At 46.1% G+C, this 21,489-nt stretch overlaps 1 protein-coding gene across 6 annotated transcripts in view; it reads right to left on the bottom strand.

Annotated features, from left to right (window-relative positions):
- Positions 1-21,489, bottom strand: part of Palm2akap2 (PALM2 and AKAP2 fusion) — a 477,882-nt gene that overhangs the window by 256,747 nt on the left and 199,646 nt on the right. For all 6 annotated transcript variants that reach the window (XM_016003786.3, XM_016003787.3, XM_006985282.4 and 3 more), the window contains one exon: positions 582-662. In XM_016003786.3, the coding sequence (XP_015859272.1) occupies positions 582-662 (81 nt within the window). The remainder of the gene's footprint in view (positions 1-581; positions 663-21,489) is intronic.

Below are 21,489 nucleotides of genomic sequence, written 5' to 3'. Positions count from 1 at the left end.
TTCCCTCTCTCTTTTTAATAAGGTACATCAGACACCGAACCAAGTCAAATCATTTGAAAGCCATGTTTGACCAATCACACGTTCTAGCAGGACATTGCTAACGTTGTAAAGTCAAAATAAAAATAGATGAACCATCTGAAACATGCAGTGTCGTCCTTTTATCAGATCACACGGTCTCATTTCTTCCCCTACCCCCACTTCCCAGCAAGAAAGATTTTTTTTTTTCATTTCCAAAAAGTCCATTATGTGAAGTGCAGCTTTTGGAGCCTCCGAACAAAACACACAGGAGAAACAACGTGGGACCGTGGGGAATATTCACATCCAGTTTCTATATATAATCTACCGCGTCGCTCAGGAGCAGTGGAATCGCATGCCTGCGGAAATCAGAATGCTCTAAGGATGCCTGAATCTGAGAAAGATTACAAGAAAAGCCAAGAGACTCTCCTGGTTGCTCGGAACAGGCTGGTTCAGGCAGCGCTGCGCCTCCACGCCTCCACGGCAGGGCAGACTCTGCCCGCCTCTGGGAAGTGTGGTCCGCAGGGCTAATAACGAACGAACGCCCAGGTTCCTGGGCTGCTTACCTTGGAATGCTGCAGCAGCAGGACTTGTTCGTCAAGCTGTCGTCTCTTTCCTTCTATTTCTGTCTGCCTCTTTCTTTTCTCCTTGAAAATGAAGAGAGAGAGGGGAGAGAGAGAGAGAGATGCTGTCAGAGTGGGTGGGTGTTGGCTCCAGGAATCTGAAGGCAGGCAGAGGGAGTGGAAACGGTACACATCTGTGCAGACACTTCCAGAGAGGCTGGGCACACGCAGCGTCACCTGCTCCACCGTTGCCGGGTGGATTGCAGGCAGCAGCCTTCTCTGAGTATGTCTGCGGTGGGCTCCGTGAGAAACAATTTCATTCAGAAGGAAAGGGGACACACACACACACACACACACACACACACACACACACACACACACACACACGTACTGTTCTCTGTGTTGTGCAGGGCTAATTTGGAGACAAAGAATAAAAATGTCTTCAGTGTTGCTACAAACTGCAGATAGGATGAAATGGGGGTAGGGGGGCTTCTAGGGTCGAATTCTTTTCATCCGAATCACATGCAGATATAATACAGTGCAATTTTAAACTTGGAAGACTAAATCATCAAGCTGGACACACCAAACAATGCAAATGAGAGGGGTGGTCCCTGCTTAAATAAGCCTTGTGGCAAAGCATTTCATGTGGTGGATGGGGCTTGCTTGAGCTTAGGGTAAATAAAACATGGAGGATCTGCCTGGGTTCAAGTGTTGGCCCTGCCCATTACTAGTTCTGTGCCTTTTAAGTAAGTTTTTACCCTCCCCTGGGTCTCCTGAACGGAGACTGCCCAAACCACAGGGCTGAGATGTGTCTTCTAAGTGAGATGATACATACGGAAAGCCCGGAACAATGCTTGGTACGCAGCAAGCATTCATTCACCACTGTCTGCTATTATTCGCTTTGCCACACATTCATTTCTAGGAAATGCCTAGAAACCTGGCTGAAAGGGATGTATTTCTACCATAACTGTTCCACTGAAATGCACACTTCACATTTTTTTTTTTCTCAATACTTCTCCAGTGCAGACAATAAACGGCGCAGGAATGTGACTCATCAGAACAGAGCGGCCTGCCCTTCCCACAGCAGACTTGTCTTGTTTTGTTGCTGAAGCAGACAGGGGTGTTTTATTGAGACATGCTCAGCGGTGGATCACTTTCCTTTACTCACAGACTTGCTAGGGGGAAACTTGTTAGGCAGGACATGTTGGCATTTCACAACACAACAGCCAAACCCTGGGGGACACAGGGATGCTGAAGTCTGGCTGCCACGCTTGGTGTTAATGGAAACTTTGCTTTTACGTAGTGCCATGTTTCTGGGGATGTAATCCTATCACCACTGTTCAAATCAATGTCATACATGCAACACATAAACTTTAAGAAATAGCAGCTCGTAATCTTGAGCCACTAGAATGCAATATCTAAGTAGGGACAGAATCTCACAGCCAAACCAGACCAGTGGGTGTTTTAGGAACCATTTTCCAAAGGACTCCAATCAGTAGCATGTACCCAATGCTACAGAATTCCAGAGTATGACCCAATGTGTGACGTTTCTGACTGTGGAAAGGAAAAGCAGGACTCAGTGGGAAAAGCCTACCTCCCCCTCCCAGCATCCCTGAGGAACTTCACCATAACGAAAGACCTCCACCCAGGCCCTGGGAATTCTAAAGAGTAAATTTACTAGAAGTTATCATTCATTGTCATTGACTACCAAGACACGCAGGTTTCCTGCATTTAAATCCAGAACAAGATACAGTGTGTTATGTATACAAGACATCCATGATTCAACACACGTTCTATGTGTATAGTCTTCCCCCAAACTTCCCTCTGCTCTCCCACCCCTGTGCCTTCATTTGTATGGAAAATTCTCACTCCTAAGATGCCCTCATGTTGACAAACCATTCCCTGAAGAGGAGAATTAGTACCAATTAAACTGACAAGCGAGATGGGCCACCACAGTATGCCGCCGTCACAGTCTGCCATCCACCTCTCTTCGGAACAAGACATGAGTCAAGTCACAGGAACTTGAGCAGGGCGCTGTAGAGGAACACATTTTTTGTTCCTGACACCTGCTTACATGGGCCACCACGGAGGACTCAGCCCCGTCTCTCGCTTGACTAGCTTTTGTATGCAGATTTCTTCTTCCCTACACCAAAAGCAAACCAGGAACTCTTGAGACCAACCCCATAATCCCATAATCCTGCCACTCCTCTGAGCTCCACATTCTCATACTGAACATCCCAAAATATCTATGGATGGCAAGTCCAGTGTTCTGTTACCATGAATACACGCAACTGGCATCTCACTCATCCTCCTCATCCTCTTTTCACATCCAGTCTTTCTGTATTCATCTCAGTAAGTGACATTACTCCCATGAATCATCATCCTATACTCATTTTCTTGAAAGAGTCCTTTGGATCCCACCCCCTGTTTTGTGTGTTTTTCTTAATGCTACCAATGTAGACATTCTACATTAAGACTTTAGCATACCAGATACTTAAATGCTCATACTTTAGCTCCATCTGGATTACTGTAGTGACTTCCTCACTGGTCCCCATAAACCAAGTCTCCATCTATAATTGTTACCAGAAGGTTATTCTTTCTTCTTTTTATTGACTGATTGATTTTTTTTTTTTCCGAGACAGGGTTTCTCTGTGTAGTTTTGGTGCCTGTCCTGGATCTTGCTCTGTAGACCAGGCTGGCCTCAAACTCACAGAGATCCACCTGGCTCTGCCTCCCGAGTGCTGGGATTAAAGGCGTGTGCCACCACAAGGTCAGCGTGGCCTTGAACTCATCATTTTCCTGCCTCAGCCTCCTGAGTGCTAGGATTACAGGCATGTGTCTTCATACAAGACCACAGCAATATTCTACTATGAAAATGCAGCCGTCCTTAGCCTTTACCTAAAACCCAGGCTGTCTTTACTATAAAGACCAGATTCCTCAGCATGGCCAAAGGCTGTCCTGTATCCCACAGCTTCACCATAAGGAGCAACTCCCAGCCTATATTCTTCCACCCAACAACCCCCTGCAGCTTCCTGACCTACTGAGCCAGCACATGTCTTCCTGGTTTCACTCCTATTGCTTTCTCTTAGCAATGATGGAGGCCTCTTACTGCTTCACTTGACAAAAACTATTCACCTCTGAAAGCACGGCTTAGCTATCCAACAGGCTGCAATGACAGCCTGCTCTTGGGTTTCTCTTCCTGGTCATCCTTCCTCGGAGGAACGCAGGTGTACAAGTCACCCGAGGGACACCAGTCAGTGCTAGTCACACCCCTGCTCAGCTTGAGTACCAGACTTAAACAAGAGCCAGCCGAACCAATCACACACCTTCATCTTGTTGCAGTGTGTGATTGATGTAAGGGGTGGCAAAGTGACCCAAGCAGAATGGATAAGAGATGTTGCCCAAGTATTGGGGCAAGAGAATGAAGCCCTCCTTTCCTCTAGAGCACTGAGGTGGCATTTGTCCCCGTGGCTGTTCCGCCAAGTGACATGGAAGTAGTGCATATATGTTGGAGAAAATGAGGTCAACGCAGAGAGAAGCAGGACGAAAGACAGAGAACAGGATCCTAAAACACTGTTGGGGCCCCAAGTCTACTCAGGCATCGAGCCAGAGCCATCCTTGGAGTCCCTAAACGACCAATACTTAACTATCTACCTGTTGCTGGAGCTAGTTTGAGTGACTCGTATGTCACATCTGAAAGCAGGCTGTGATTACAGAAGCCTTGTCTGCTCCCACCCAAGACCTCATCACACCCTCCTTTCTCCTTTCTCTTCCTTCTCCAGAGGTGGAGAGTATTTTCTTTCTTTATGGACAGGGCCTTTTTATATAACCCAGGCTGACTTTGACCTTGCCATCCTTTCACCTCTAGGGATGTGGGTCTTTCTACATTAGTGCTTCAAAGACTTCATTCATTCACAAACTTAGACATCTGCACCCTCCATCAAAGTATGGGCTGCTAGAGGGCAGGGGCATTGGCCAAAGCTAAGGACACTACAGGATGAACACATGTAATGGACACCTGCTGAGCAGCTCTAAGTGTATGGGCAGGCTTCTTTGCAGTCCTCTGCTTGGGTTCCCATTTAGCCACATCTCTCACTCAGATGCATTATGAATTTGCACTTGTGATCAATGGCAACAAATATATTATTGAATACACATTAGCTATTAGTCAGTAGAACTGAGTGTCATAATGATGGAGGTATTGATCCATATGGATCACTATTGCTGTGCATATGAGAAAAGGGTTGAAAAAGCAAATCTGGGGAAGGATCAGGGAAAGCAGAAGTAGTGATTGCACAGGAATGGGCAATGGTAACAACCACTGGGAGTGTCAGTTCTCCCCAGGAGATATCTGGAATGAAGTGAACTCAATCCATTAGGAAGATCTCTGAGTGCCCCCGCCATCTGGGAGGCCTCACAAGCCATGCCCATTGCCTTTCTGTAAATCCTATGCTTTCTTGGCAGATGTTTTCTGGAAGCATTGCAACCTTATAAACACTGCAGACACTTAGTGTAGCAGGGCCAGAGTGCAGCACACAGTGTTCAAAGGTGCTAGCGAGTTCGGCCGGAAGCGGCCATGGAGGGAGTTAGGGAAGACTCTCTGCCTTGCTGCAACTTAAGGCTCCCGTCCACTCTGCTGCATGCCATGCTGTCTGGGCACTGGGAAGTGTAAGGTGGTAGCTGGGGGCTCGGGAGGTCTGTCATCACTTCACTTAACAAAAACTCTTCGACAGCATTGCTTAAAATATCCATGAAGCCATAGTGGCAGCCTGTGGTAGATCCCAGGATTGGCTAAGCTGCCCTCACGAGGAGACAGGCGAGGCAGGAAGAGTCTGGGTTGGGAGGGTTGCAAGAAGCAGACACATCATTTCCTCTTCTGAAGGCCTATCCCGACTTAGCCTAACACTCAGCGTCCCAGGGCCTAGTAATGGGAAGACCTACTCAAAATACTGTTCCTGTCCAGAGATATCAAAAGAAGAAAAACATGTGAAAAGACAAAATGGCAAGACAAAAAAAAAGTATAAAAGGTAAATGTAATATGCCTTCCTCTGACCCCTCAAGAAAATCCTGCTTTAACTCCACCCTTGGTGAACTAAAGGGAATGTTGTGTCCCTCGCCCCTCCCCAGAGCCAGTAGCCCTGACTTTCTGCCAGCTGCTTCCCAGGCTTTTTGCAACCCAGAACAGAGAAAGAGGTACAGTACTGAAGACTGCAAGGAACAGTTTTAAATAGCTTCCCTTTGGAAAGGGAATGGGGGAGGAAGAGATGCCACACAGGAGAGAAAAGGAGCGAAGGTATGAAAAAGCAAAGGACAGGCAGGGCTTGAAGACAGATTGGTGCTTATGAGACGGAGGTGGGCTGGGGAGGGAGCCAGAGGGAGCCTGCTTGCCTGGCATGGCTGAGGCCCTAGGTTCAATGCCGGCACTGCAAACAGACACGTATAAAAAGGAAGGGGCTGAGATGGAAGGTTTGGGAAAGATAGCCTCAAGCTCCTGTCTTGTGGCTGATGATAAGCATCTCTATGGCTGTTCCCCTAAAAGAATCCAGTGGGGTGCTGAGACAACCCCGCCAATTAGACTGTATTTCTTTGTGACTTTGAAATCTAACTGGATCACCAGGGTGCCCAGGTTTTATATAGGTTACACTAAGACATAAAATGTCACTTGAAAATTAAATTCTGGAAAATCAACATGCAAATGGGGCTTGGAGGAACTTCATCTATTAAGGAATCAGAATGTCATTCCAGGCATGGCTGCATTATAATTACCTGTTTAGCGCTCCTGCGGAGTTGATGCTATTTACGTAGCTGAGGACAGAGAAGGAGGATGGGCTCTCTGAAGCAGGGAGGCAAAGCACAAAATAATCCAGGCGGTGCCCACTCAGCTTTGCCCAGCCGCCTGTCCAGTTCACAATAAATGTTGGGCTTGCTTAGCAGAACTATCACCGTTCAAGATCAGTTATCTCATCTCACTTGCCATTGGACATTAAAATTCTCGCTCTCCTGGCTTGAATGTCAAGGTCACTGATCAAGATCTTTACTACATTCAGGCTTCCAAAGTAGTTAGCCGAACACAGAGATACTCCTGTTTGTTAGGCCACGGTGACGTCTATTTGCTGTGAGATGAGTGAACCTGTTTCTTAGTTACCGTTCTCTCATAAAATGAAGCAGTTAATTGGAGGCTTGCTTACAGTTTCAGAGGGTTAGTCCATGATCATCACGGCAGGAAGCAGACAGGCATGGCGCTGAAGCAGGAGCTGAGAGCTTTACATTCTGACCTGCAGGTGGCAGGCAGAGCGAGCCCACTCCGGCTGACACACCTTCTCCAACAGGGCCACACCTCCAATCCTTCCCAAACAGTGACACTAACTGGGGACCAAGCATGCAAACATATGGGCCTATGGGGGCCATTCTCATTCAAACTACTACATCAGTAGTTAAGTCTATAGATGGGTACACTGAAAACTAAGGTAGCATATTGTGTGTGTGTGTGTGTGTGTGTGTGTGTGTGTGTGTGTGTGTGTGTGTGTGTGTGTGTGTTTGGATCTCACAAAAAATAAGGACTAGAAAGAAACTGGAATGTGTTTAAATGGTAACCTTAAAAAGTATTAGCCAGGGCTATAGAGAGCTCAGTCAGTAAAGTGCTTGCCTTATAAGTACAAGGACCCCAGTTTAATCTCCAGGCCCCTAGAGCCTGCATTAAAAAGCAAATTCCACCCAGCAGCGGTGGCGCATGCCTTCAATCCCTGGGGAGGCAGAGGCAGGTGGATCTCTGGGAGTTCGAGGCCAGCCTGGTCTACAAAGTGAATTCCAGAATAGCCAGGACTATTACACAAAGAAACTCTGTCTCAAAAAGCAAAATACAAAACAACAACAACAAAACCCTAACAAATTGCAGCACTGAGGAGGCAGAAACAGGCAGATACCTGGGGCTCACCGGCCAGGCAGCAGAGCTGAGTCTACTAGGCAAGTTTCAAGTTAGTGTGAGGCCCTACTCCCCACTGCTCCCCAAAAGAAGGTGGACAGATTTTGAAAAACAACAGCAAAGCCTGTTCCCTGGCCCCGCCATGCACAGCCACACATATGCATGCACACATGTACCCACGCTTAGACATGTCCACCCCCCACACAGAGGGAGGTGTTTAGCCACAAGAACAATTTAGATCTCCTATCATCTAAATTGCTGCTCACCAGGCACCCATTCGACTTGCAACATCTTCACACGGCATGGAAAATTCTACAACTCTACCCATTTCCTGTGGCTTAGTTTTGACTGGCATTTTCATTTATATAACTTTTCTTTTATGCAACCAGTTTTGACCTCTAGTTGCTATCTGTGGTAAATGAGGGAAATGCCTGTATTGGTTTTTTTTTGTTTTGTTTTTGTTTGTTTGCTTGCTTGTGATAGAAATTGTAAGGCCAAGAGAAGACTTTTAAAGAGAAAAAAATTACTAATTGGTTCAAATTTTAAAACTAGCTTTTGAGAGGGAACTCAAGAAACATCATGAGGTGTTAGATGAAATACTGTGACACTGAACTATTAACATATGCAGCTTATTAATATAAAGCCAAATGCAAACCACAGCAGTTTGCTTCAGATCTTTTATGGGCACTTCATTTTACACACACACACACACACACACACACACACACACACACACACACACACACACATACACTGAAATAAATGTTTAAATAAATATAAAGTTAAAGTATCCAAGGGAGAATATGTGTAGGCTTATGCAAAAACTGCCTCCTTTTATGTAAGTGACTGAGCATGTGTGAATTTTGGTATTGAGGAATACCAAGGGGCAAGCATAATAACAATAGCAATAGGATTTATCAAGAGTCAGGAATTTTTGCAAGGACTGCACTTCATTGAGTACTCAGAATAGTCTCAGACATATGTCTTGAGTTGCTTCAATTTTGTTAATGAACACAACCAAGCTAGGTGGATGTGTAAAGTGCCCAAGGTCATGAGAGACAAGCAGTGGCCAAATGAATTTGAAGTGGAGTCATTCTGATCCTAGAACACTGCCTGAGAGTGACCACCACTCCACAAGTACATGTACATATACATACACATACACATGTACATACACATACACAAACACATACACATATATACATGCTGCCTGGACATCTCCACATATGGATGCAAACACCTTCCAGAGCAAATGAGATACTGAAGATGCCACACATTTTTGATGTAGAATCCACCCACCCCTGAAAAAGGAGGCTTTTAATAAAATTGTAAGCCTTCCCGGGTGTTAACACAAAAGGTCAAAGCTGTGTTTGAATCACCAGCAATATCTGGTGAATTACCAAATGTCCATTTCCTCCTTGAATCCTTGTGGCAGACACTTTCAAGGGACTGAATGGCCTAATAAATAGAGTCAATGTAAAATGTTTCTATTCTATTTGGATGTTTCTTTGTCAGGGGAGGGTCATGGGTTCAGTAAGAGCAGAGGGGAGACTCCGAGACCACTGAATATTAGAAGATGTCTCCCTAAAATCAGGTGTCTGGAAGAAGGGACGGAGTGTTCCATATGCTGTCTGTCTTGTCTCATGAAGATAGGCAAGGCCCAGAGGAAAACCCGGAAGACAAGAAGTACTTGGGCACTCCATGGATCTCTTAACAAGCAGTGTTGCCATGGGCTCCTATCCAATCTCAAAGCTGCAGACCACGGGACAGCTCAGGGGTTAGGGCATACCTAAAGTGTGTCACAGTAGGATAAGAAACATAAAATAGGGTGTATAAAATATATAGAGAGATCATCATACATCCAAACCAAGAAATGTGAACACTCAGAAACTAGCATGAATCCAGAGACACTGGTGCCTTTTCTTCAGTTGATCTTAGCCCAAAGGCAGGGATCATTGCTTTTTGATCTGGGTCAACTGTGCTTCTGTTTGTTTATTGTTGATATCTGGTTAATCTTTATGATTTATAAATATTTTTAATACAGAAAAGCATAAAGTAAGTCACTCAGAATATCCCCACCCAGATAAGTACTTGTTAGCACTGGAAAATATAAATACTATCGATACGTGCACTAATGCACAATGACAAATTCCTACAATTCCTACAAATAAAATTAACCCAACTGTTGCTTCCCTCCCAACACGCCCTCCCCATTCATCTGTTCCTTCAGGCAATAATTCCTATCAGTTTGCTGTGGTTTCTACTAGAAAAGGAAAATGAGTACCCCAACATGCTAGGGTACCTCAACATGCTAGGGTACCCCAACATGCTAGGGTACCCCAACATGCTAGGGTACCACAACATGTTAGGGTACCCCAACAAGTGCTACAGTTGGTGGGTCCTTTACAGATAGCATCCATGACCTGCTCTCCACAGCATGCTGTCTTCATTGTGGTCCGTTTACAGGTTTCTCTCTGTCAGCACATAGAGCGCACCTTATTCTTTGAACTCTGACATGGCAGCTCCAAGATGGATCTTAATTGATCCCACCCACTAACTGCTGATTCATTACCTAGGAGCTCTCTGTATCTCATTTGTCATCATGAACAGAGATTCACTGGACTTCCCTCTACGCACATCTGAGATGCACTTTTGTGATGGCATCCACAGGGTACAATTCAAGCAGCCAGACTTACTAAGTTGAGACATGTGAACATTTAAAACTTTAATAGGGACAAACTGCCCTCCCTCAAAACCCATTTGCTGTGTTTCAAATGATATAATTCTAATAGGAGTTAAAATCATTCAACTAATACATTTTGTCAGTTTTTGCCATTTTTAGTCATCTTTGGGGGACCCCAAGGGACTTTAAATGAAAAAAAAAAAACTACCTACCACTTCATTAATAACTGCTATAGTCTCAAAACATGCTGGTGATTAGTTCTTCTCCTGGACCTGTATCTCTTCTTGTTAAGAAGACACTTAGTTTTAAAACAGGACTCGAGCTTGGTGCGGTGACACACTCGCTCACTTGTACTTAGAGCTCTGGGGAGACAGGCAGGGGAATCGCCCATTGGAGGCCAGCCTGGGCTACACAGTGAGAGCCTGTCTCAACAACAACAAAACAATGGCTGCTACTTTGTGCACAGATGTCTAGGATGACCCACGGAGTTTCCCAGAGAACTCAGATTGACTTCTAGGCCTTGAACCACTAATATCAGATGGTCTGGTAAGAGACTGATCCCTTCTGTCATTTCTGAACTCCGTAGTGCAAAAGAACATTTTCCAAGCACCAAAATCCTTTCTAGATAGGCTCGGGCTGTGTAAAAAGTGAAAACACAAGAAATGCCACGAGTACATGATTTTAGGATGGGAAAAGACTGTTTTAAAGGCCGAATGAGGAAACCCACAGAATATAAAATTGGTGATGTTTATTATGAAAAAATTTTAAACTGGTTTTTGGAGTGCCAATGAATCATAGTAACTCAAAGGCAAGTGTTAACTAAGGACAACAGTTGCAATGTATGCCACATGGTTAAGAGTTTAGTAAACAAAGAATTTATTATAACTCAATATGATTTATAAGGAAAAAAAAACATATTAGCATAGGAAAAAATAAAGTATAGGGAAATGTTCAACATTTTAAATAACCACATAAATGAAAAACAACCACTAAAATGTCATTTTTCATTCATAAAATGGATACTCTTCTTGGGGCTAGTGTGGGAAAAAATGACACTCCTTCTCTCACATTTTTAAAGATGTTTATTTTATTTTATGTGTATGATTGCTCTGCCTACATGTGTGTATGGATACCATGTGAGTGCCTCTTACTCTTGGGGGACAGAAGAAGGCATTGGGTTTCTTGGAACTGGGGTTCCAGATGGTCCTAAGCCACCAGGTGGGTGCTGGGACCTGAACCCAGGTCCTCTGCAGAAGCAACAAATGCTCTTGACGGCTGAGCTATTTTTCCAGCCCCTCTTCTCCCGATTTATAAAATGTATTTATTTATCTTGTGTTTTTTTATGTGTGCTTGTGGGTGGGTGGGGCACACTAGTGCCGTGGTGCGAGTGGGGAGGTCAGAGGGTAAGTTGTGGGAGTCTTCTACAGTCAGGTGGGTTCTGGGGAGCAAACTCAAGTTGTCAGGTTTGGTGGGAAAAGCTCTTACCCACCTCGCCACCTCGCCAGCAGCTCTTACCCTTCTGTAATCTCTGACAGACAGATAAATGACAGCCACCTCCACAGAGCTCATCCCCTGCAGCGTTTTCCTAATTTGTTTGGTCCCGGTCAATAAGTCAACAGATGCATGCTCCATCAAGAGCGTGTCTGTCTGTCTGTCTGTCTGTCTCATCTATGGCTTAACTTTCTTGCCTGGAACCAAGCCAAACATAATGTATGCCTAAGTAAGGATTTCTTGATAGATTAATTAATAATAAATAAATAGATCGATAAATCGATAGATAGATAAATAAATAAATAAATAAATAAATAAATAAATAAATAAAATCCAGCCACTAAAATCTATTTTAAAAAAGCTGGTAAGGAGTAGCATTTTCAGTATCAAAATATCACTCTTTTGGGGGACTGGAGACAAACCCATGGCCTTATGCACAGTGAGTGAGTGTTCTATCACTGAACTGTCCCCCAGACCCACAGAGGGGAGAGAAGAGGGAGGAGAGGGGAGGAGGAGGAGGGAGGAGAGGAGAGGGCGGAGGGAGAGGAAGGAGGGGAAGGTGAGGGGGAGGACTGATTCTCACAAGTCAGGTTTAATAAGTAGTCGGACCTCCAGGTTTGTTGTTTGTTTGTTTGTTTTTCTCACTATGCAGTCAGGGCTGGCTCACACTCCTGCCTCAGCTTTTGTTACTGGAACCTGAAGTATACATGGGGGGTGGGGTTCTCTCCCACTTACATCTTCTGTCCTTCACACAGTAGCAGTGGGGCTCAGGTTTGGGCTTGTCCAGGAATGGAGTCAGCTCCACCTGAGCCCAGGAAGCTGAGCTCTGTCCTGGGGGAGCTATGGAGGGAGGAAGGTGGGAATCCACATCAAGGCCAGCTCAGAATAAGGTGAAACGTTCTTTCTGCCGCCATCTTTCCCCAGATGTCTGTCTCCCTCAGGATGGGGGGTCCTCTAGAGTTGTGGCTGCAGTTCGGGGCAAGATTCAAGAACGTAGACTACTAGAGCCGTGGAGGTGGTGCCCCGACCCCATCACTAGCATCTGTCTTCCAGCTTCAGATAGGTTGTAACCTGCGTGAGCCAGCTTCAGGTCTGCCACCTCAGTTTGACCGTAATTCCCCCCACAATACGTAATCCTAAGAAATCGTTAAGGTCACCTGAGGAGCATTAAACATTCCAGGCCCCAGCCTCAGAGATTTGGATCTTACTGGTCTAGTACTGGAGGCTGTAAATGCTCCCACAGAGTTTCAATGTCAGCCAAGGTGGAAAGTCCTTGCTGGGCATGGTGTCTTGGCTCGGGCTGTAAGCAGCGGCTTCGGCTTCTGTGAATCTGGGATCTTTCAGTCGACTGAACTATCAATGTTGTTAGAAGGCGTGGCAGGTCAGCCGCATTTCTATATTCATGGCTAAGTCCTGGCTTTCTTTGCTCGTCAAAGTGTGGGTCCCTGCCAGAGGCTGGTGGGGTCTGAGGCACAGGGACAGGAAGAGCCTGTCTGTGGCACTCGGGACCATCAGTGTTGCCTCCTTGTGGCAATATTTCTCATCCTCACACACACATGCCTGATTGCCCTTCCATGAGGCCCCTTCTACCTTTATTTTATATTACTTTTCCTTCCTTCCTTCCTTCCTTCCTTCCTTCCTTCCTTCCTTCCTTCCTTCCTTCCTTCCTTCCTTCCTTCCTTCCGTCACTTGAGACAGTGTCTCAAGTAGCCCAGGCTGACCTTGAACTCCTGATCCTCCTGCCTCTCCTTCCTGACAGCCGGCATTATACTCTGGTACCAGCACCCCCAGTTTGGAGGTGCAGGGGCCTGAGCCTTAGGCCCGCCAAGCAGGAACTTTACCAGCTCAGCTCCTCAGTACCCCGATGACCATTTTCTACCTGGGCCAGGGATGATAAACCAGGCCAGAAGGCCAAGGTAAGAGGTAGTTTCAGAGCAGTGGTGGACACCACCAAGACGGTCCAATCGAATCTGGCTTTGAGCTAAAATAAAAGACTTTTGTGCTCCAAACATTCCCTGATTATCACCCTAGTGCTACACTGCATTTCAAAATTCAAGAAGGCGGCATGGAAGAAACTCTCCGTCTTTCAGATCAGGTACCTGTCATGTGGCCTCCATGAATGGACAACAAATTGGGTCATCTGCAGAGCTGAGGGGTTGTGACAGAGCCTGTAAGGCCATCCTGGTGGGGGCTGAGGATACATTTGACCTGGGCAGATGACAATCTGAGGCCAGGGAGAACATCCGTTACACCAAGAACCTGTGAGGTCGGGTGCTCTCGGGGTTGGCACGGCCTCCTGGGAGGAGGCTACACCAGCAAAGCAGGCAAGGGCCCCTGCACCACCCTCCTTGTTCTTACTCTGTCAGTCACCTTGACCAGAATCTAATTTCCGGTGCCCAGCCAGTGTGAAGACTAGAAAACAAACATTAATATGGAGTATTTGAGACAGGTCTGGTGCAATGAAAAACTTTAAAAATATAATGTAAAAAAGAAAAATCATAAGCATGGAAGGTAACAGGCTTCCCCACCACTACAGTAGGTTTCTACTTCGTGTGTGTGTGTGTGTGTGTGTGTGTGTGTGTGTGTGTGTGTGTGTATGTATGTGTGTGTGTGTGTGTGTTTTCCAGAAAGGGTATTTTTGAGGCTTTTTATAGACTGTGATTTTGTATTTTGACACAAGAAAGCCATCTAGCTGGCAGGAGAAAATGATTACCACAAAACAAACAAGATTAATGAAGGGATACCAAATCATAAGGAGGAAGACAAGTCCTTTCAGATTCCCAGCTGGGTGCTGAGGCTGCATGCTTAGGTGTGGTTTGAGAGGTCTGCCTGCTGCAAACATAAGTGACTGAAGCCTGGGATCCAGGGGTCCAGGGGCTCCGGGTCCTGCATTTAATCTTCCCAAGATTCCTGTCTCCAAGCAGAGAGCTCAAAGTGTCACAGGTAAACCCTAGACACTGGGTGTTGCATTTTCAGGAAGTAACATAATTCGGTGAGAACTGCCCTTCATCCCTTCTGCAAGGATTCTGCACGGTTAACCTAGTTAACTGCTCTCTAGTTGTAGCTGGGTTGGCAAACTTGGTCTGCAAAAATTCACACAGTGAATACTTCTGGCCTTACCGTCTCTATCACAACCCCTCAGCTCAGCAGACAGTCCAACTGGTTGTTCTATCTGCAGCTATGGCACAGAATCAGCAAGAGACAATGGATAACCCAGCAGGCACAACCCCATGGGGAGCAGCATGCCCCATTATAACAAGGCTTCAAACCCTTGGAACCTGTGACAGGGACCTTACTTGAAAGAAAGGTCTTATGCAAATGTAACTAAGCCAGGGATCTCGAGATGCAGAGAACATTATGCAGCCGCCTCCTCAGGGGCCATATTTCTGGTGGAGCTGAGTGCCATATGCCTGTTACATCATCAGCCACAGAACACTCGTGCAAAAATAGAAACTGTCCAACCAATGAAAAGTTGCCTTGGCCAACATTCAAACAGGAAGAGTCAAGCGAGGGAAAGAAGGAGGGGTATTTGATGTGTGGTACACTGTCGGCCCAATCATGATGCTGTCCAGAAGAAAGCAAGGGGCCAGCCTTAGTCTGCTATTTTCCTTAATCCTAGCAGGAAGCAGGGAGGATGTGTAAGGAAAGCTCTGAGTATTGGATGCGCCTGGGATTGTCAGATGCTACTGTGCCTGTGTCTCATGTGGCCATGAGGAAGCTTTACCATCCAGCTTTGCAGATGAAAGAACGAAAGCTCAGGAATGCTGACCTCACAGAGGCAGAAGGGAGGAGGACTATTCTTATTTGCCACAGCTTTATCGGGCCCTGCAGTCACACTGTGTGTTCCCCAAAGTCAAGGTTTCAGTGGCAGAGGATGACCAGTCCTTGGCCAATCAAGGGGACCTGTGCAAGATCCGCAGTAGCCAGAGCCGCCTTGTGTGATGCAAAGCCCTTGTCAAGCTAGCGGCCCCACCCTTGGGCACCATTTAGAATTTGCCTGGGGAGCAACTGTAATGCCAACCTGTTGCCTACCCCTTCCTCTAGAGCAGCAGTTATCAACCTGTGGGTCACGACCCCTTCGGGGGTCGCAAACTCTTTCGCAGGGGTCGCATATCAGATACTTACATTACAATTCATAACAGTAGCAACATTACGGTTGTGAAGTAGCAACAAAAGTAACTTTATGGGGGCTGGAGAGATGGCTCAGTGGTTAAGAGCATTGGCTGCTCTTCCAGAGGACCCAGGTTCAATTCCCAGCATCCACATGGCAGCTCACAACTGTCTGTAACTCCAGTTCCAGGGGATCTGATATCCTCACACAGACATAAACACAGACAACACATAAAATGAAATTATTAAAAAAATAATTCTATGGTTGGGGGTCACCATAACATGAGAAATTGTACTAAAGGGTCAAAGCATTAGGAAGGTTGAGAACTATTGCTCTTAGAGTCAAGGCCCTATTACCATACTCCTTGATCTCTTTTTATTCATTTTCCTATGTGTATGTAGAGTGTATATGTGTGTTTTGCATGTGTGTGGGTACACATGTGTGGGTGCAAGTATGTGTACATGTGGAGGCCCATGGTTGATGTCAGGAATCATCCTCAACGGCTGTTCTACTTTATTTACTGAGGCAGAGTCTCTCAGTCAAACCCAGAGACCACCGACACAGCTAGTCTTGCTAGCAGCTTGCTCTGAGGACCCCCTCTCTCCCCATGTTGATGCTGGAATTACAGGCAGCCACTATGCCCACCTGACATTCAGTGGGTTCTGGGGGTCTACACTCCAGTGCCCACGCTTGTGGGGCAAACACTGTAACCACCAAACCATCTCCCCAGCCCCAGGCCTCAGTCTTGACGCTGTGATGCTGTGATGCTCTCCCAGCCTGAGTCTGGTCTTCATCCCAGAACTCTCTCCACTGTTATTTGGCAGCCCCAGCTCCTGCACAGGACCTCAGGGAAATGAGGATGGAGAGGATGAGCCTGATCTCCTCTCAGTCGCCACTTTTGTGTCTCCCTTTCATTCTTCAGTTCTCAATCCCAAGGCCACACCTTCACCCACTCCGTCTAAAGCCCCTATCCCTCCATGCTTATTTCCCACCTTGGTGTTTCTCACGTCTAAAACAATCTCCGTTGACTCATTTGCTGCCTTTCAAATCCATCGTCTCTCATTAGGGTTAGATTCCCTGAGTCAGGATTTCTGAGACAGCCGTGCCCTAGACTCATGAAGGGGTCTGATGCATGGTAACCACTCACTTCACAAATTAGTTGATTCTGTTTGCGGCAAGGATGCTGAGCTGGGGAGAGCTCTTCCTGGGGTTATGGCCGGGGTCAGGGAGCGGGCACTCTGACCCCGGAACACCCTTCTTCTGCATTGTTCTAGAAAGCAGGCAGCCTGGCAGCACGGCTCCTCCTTCTCCCGGCACTGCGTAGTAAGAAACGTCCAGTACGGGCTGAAGCATGCTGCCTCTCTCTGCCGCTGGAGGCCCTGGCAATTACGGCGAGAAGCACTCCCAGCCCGTACATGCCGAGAATCTCTGAGTCTGGTTAATAGAGCCATTTTTAGCAAGTCGAGCACTTCGGTAGCCGCCTCACAGCAACCCAGGGAAGCTGATCTCTCCTAAATTATGAAGAATCTTTACTTAGCTTTCTGCCACCTCCCAGGACACCGTCATTAACTCCCTGGCAAAACAGCCTCTCTGTGGTCACCCGCAGTATGAAGGAAAACAAAGGGGAAATCAGTGGACACAATCCCTAGGCTGGATTTCCCCACCAGTGACCCACAGGACCCCTTTCTGTTGCTCAAGAAAGATGAGAAGACAAAGCTGAGCCTTTACTAATGTGCCTGAATTTGCAGCTGTAAGTATCCGGACAGGAGGGGGACATGTAGGATGTACTTGGGTTAGTCTGTTCCAGTAGATGTTATGCTCACTTTTATCACTGACTTGAAACACACACACACACACACACACACACACACACACACACACACACACACACACACACACACACACACGGCTTTCCAGTACTTGATCATGGGGGACAAGACTCCCATTCATGAAGCAGAGCTATCACAGCACAAGCGAGGCCTCACAAGAGCTACAGGGCATGTCACTTTTGAGATGTGTGCGTTTTCCTCCCTCTCATACCTGTATACATTTGTGGTGGTTTGAATGGCATGTCCCCCACAGTCTCAGGCATATGACTACTTGTTGGTGGCATTGCTTGGGGAGACTTAGGAGGTGTGGCCTTGTTGGAGGAAGTGTGTCCGTGGAGGTGAGCTCTGAAAGTTTAAAGACTTGAGCCATTCCGGAGTGTACTCTCTCTGCTTATTGATCGGTGTTCAAGATGTGAGTTCTCAGCTGTTCCTATTGCCACGCCTGCCTGCTATGGTGGTGATGGACTCTGATCCCTGGCATCATAAGCCCAAATAAATCTTGTCTTCTGTAAGTTGCCTCGGTTATGGTGTTTTAATTACAGCAATAGAGAAGTAACTAATACAACATCCCAGGTGGGTGTGCAATGGGGAGTTTGACACATGCACCAATGCGCTCAAGCACTTGTGCAAGCACCCATGCCCAGGAACACAGATAAGACGGGCATTTCCATTTCTGAAATATCTTTTAACTGCGAGTCATTTTAGATACGTAACAACATGAGAAAAACAGTGTAGGAAGTTGCTATTGTGGTTTCCTTTCTGTTGCTGTGACAAAACACTCAGACCAGGAGCAACTTAGGGGGTGGTATTTATTCTACCTCACACTGCCAAGTCACAGTCAGGCACGGAGAGAAGTCAGGGAAGAACACGAGCAGGAACTGTGGAGGAATACTGCTGCCTGGCTCGTTCTTGCTCACGCTTAGCTAGCTTTCATGTACAGCCCAGGACCAGCTCCCAGGGAATGGTGCTGCCCATGGTGGGCTTGGCCCTCGTACATCAATTAACAGTCAAGACAATGCCCCACATGTTCACATGATGATCTGATCTGGAAAGGCCTCAGTGATGCTCGGCTGTGTCAAGTTAACTGAGCACTAACTAGGACACTTGCAATATGTCCTTTAACCAGTTTCCAGCAATGCTACGTTTTGCACAACTGTGCTGCATCTGCCAAAATCAAGACATAGGTGGTATTGTGGTACTATTGGCTTAATTATGGACTCTAGAGTTTACCTGTTTTCAGTGGTGATATTTTATTTGTGCCGAAATGTAGTGATATTTTATTTGTATGTTAATAAATAAAGTTTGCCTGGAGATCAGAAGACATAGCCAGTGATAAACAAAAGTCAGGCAGTGGTAGCACACACCCTTAATCCTATCACACGGCAAGCAGAGTCTCTGTGTTCAAGGACACACTAGGGAACAACCAAGCGTGGTGACACATGCCTTTAATCTCAGTACCAACCACAGAGACCTGGAGGTCTATACAGACAGGCAGTGATGAGGAAGTGAGGTAGCTGGGCTAAGAGCCAATGAGAGGGCAGAACAGCAAGGCAATAAAGGTGCAGGTTAGACAGGAAGAAGCTCTCTCTCTCTCTCTTGGGAAGCTACAGCGGCATGGTGAGCTAAGGTTAGCTGGTGGCTCTCACTATTTCTCTGATCTCTACAGCTTTCGCCCCTGTATTTGGCTCTGTGTTTCTTATTTAATAAGACTGTTTAGAAATTCGTCTACAATTCTCCCCTCACAAACACCTCCCCCCCCACCCCCACACATACACACACACACACACCTCTGCCCGCCCCTGTTCCAGAATCCAATCCAGGGCGTTTCTATTTTGAAGATCTAGGTTGGCACACCCCCTCATTTCCTGAGATTTGGAAATAGAGGAAATGGCTCTCAGAGCAAGAAGATGCTGTGATTTCTCATATCCATCTTGCCTTCACTTTCATGACAGCACAACTTGTGCCTCAGTCTGCTTATCTGTAAAATGGAGCTTGGCTGAACTTGCTGCCACACTGGGCACTTTTCTGGGATACAGGAAACCAGTGGCCACCATATTAGTGGTACTCTTGCTTATTATGAATTTTATGGATCAGAAATCTGCATTTTGTGAGTCTTTTAAGATGTCTGGGTTTCAGATTGAGGCATGGCAATCATATTTAAAATGTAATTTCTAGGTTCACTTTCCCTGACTTTAAAAGGACATCCCTGGAGTCTCCATCTCTGGATGGAGCATGCTTGTGGCTCAAATATGAGGACCCAGGCTGGGACCCTTCCCCCCAGTAAATGGATTCCTGTGATGCCATTGCTTAAAGGTGCAGACAGGGGGGTCCCTGGAGCTCGCTGGCCACTTGGTCTTGACAAATCAGTAAGCCAGGTTCAGTGAAAGACATTGCCTCCAAAATTAAGGTGAAGATTAGTTCAGGAAGAAATCCAATGCGCGCTTCTGGCCTCTACCCACATGCACTTAACCACTGAGCCGTCCCTCCAGCCTCCAATCCCCATGTCAGAGTGAAACTGAGCCTTACAAACATTTTAACTTGGCTGTTTCCACAATGTATGAAGTGAATGAGCTGGGATTTGAACTCAGGTATGGAAACTTGCCAAATCTTAAATCTGGAACATTCTGGCATTTCCGGAGTAGTAAAAACTACGGCATGGTACATGATGTCTTTGACTCCTCAAGAGAATCAGGACCTTGCTGTTTCATGCAGAGTCCTTTCTACCTGACTTAGTCTTGCCAATTAGTGAGGCTTCCCCTTGTCTCTCACACAGGTGGGTCACTGGAATTAGAATGAAAGCGAATCTGTCAGAATTCTCCCCAAAAGAAAATATTTATATTCTGGCATCTGGTCTGGATTTTAGAGTTTGTAAGGCTCTGCTGCTTCAAAATAATTGGCTTTCTAAATTTAAGTGACAGCTTAAGTTACTCCAAAGGAGAAACTTTTCTCTCTCTCTCTCTCTCTCTCTCTCTCTTTCTCTCTCTCTCTCTCTCTCTCTCTCTCTCTCTCTCTCTCTCCTCCCTCCCTCTCTCTCTCTCTCTCTCTCTCTCTTCTTCCTTCCTTCCTTCCTTCTTTCCTTCCTTCCTTCCTTCCTTCCTTCCTTCCTTCCTTCCTTCCTCCCTCCTTTTCTTTCTTTCCTAGTCTAACAAAAAGATGGCATTAGCAGTCAGAATGAGAGTCATATATTGACTTAAAGAGTTTTCTCAACACAGAAATAGATTGTTTTAAATTCAGTACCTTCCAATGACTACCCAGGAATGCTGGGCATGTCAGTTATAAACAGCCAAGAAGGCTCGGGTGAGACTTTCAGTATCATTATTCTAATTGATGCTGTGACCAGTTTTCAGCCTCGTGGGATCATTGGTAAGATGACAAGTTCTTCCCTGCATGGAAGATGGTCCTGAATTAATAGAACAGGCAGCATGTGGTGGACTCTAGAACCCAGCCCCTTCCCTTCCTCATCCCCAGTGCTCTTCTCCCCAACTAGGTTTTAGAGCTATTGGCTCAGCCTTTGGAGTTCAGATCAAATGAACACACTTCACTGTGCTCAGAACCACTGCTTAGGCTGATGTTATTCCTCCCTTTTCCTCACAGCTCTGTCTCCCCCAGCTAACTAAAGCAGGAAAGGCAGGGATGAAAAGGCTCTACTCAGCCTTGCTTGGCAGTTGGACCAAGATCAGAGTTTTAAGCATAAGTGTATGATATACAAGGCTTACCAATCTGAGAGTCTTTCTAGTCAATGAAGTCTGTGTCTCCAAAAAAAAGTCACATTCAGTTTCTAGCAAACACATAAAGTGAAAGCTGGTTACTCTCAAATTCACCCTTGAAAGACACTTAGAAACATTCATGAATGCCAACACTGTCTCACAAGGAAT

The sequence above is a fragment of the Peromyscus maniculatus genome, chromosome 2, assembly GCF_049852395.1.
Source record: "Peromyscus maniculatus bairdii isolate BWxNUB_F1_BW_parent chromosome 2, HU_Pman_BW_mat_3.1, whole genome shotgun sequence".
Lineage (NCBI taxonomy): Eukaryota > Metazoa > Chordata > Mammalia > Rodentia > Cricetidae > Peromyscus > Peromyscus maniculatus.
The sequence above is the reverse complement of the archived record's forward strand: the minus strand, read 5'-3'. Positions and strand labels throughout refer to the sequence as shown.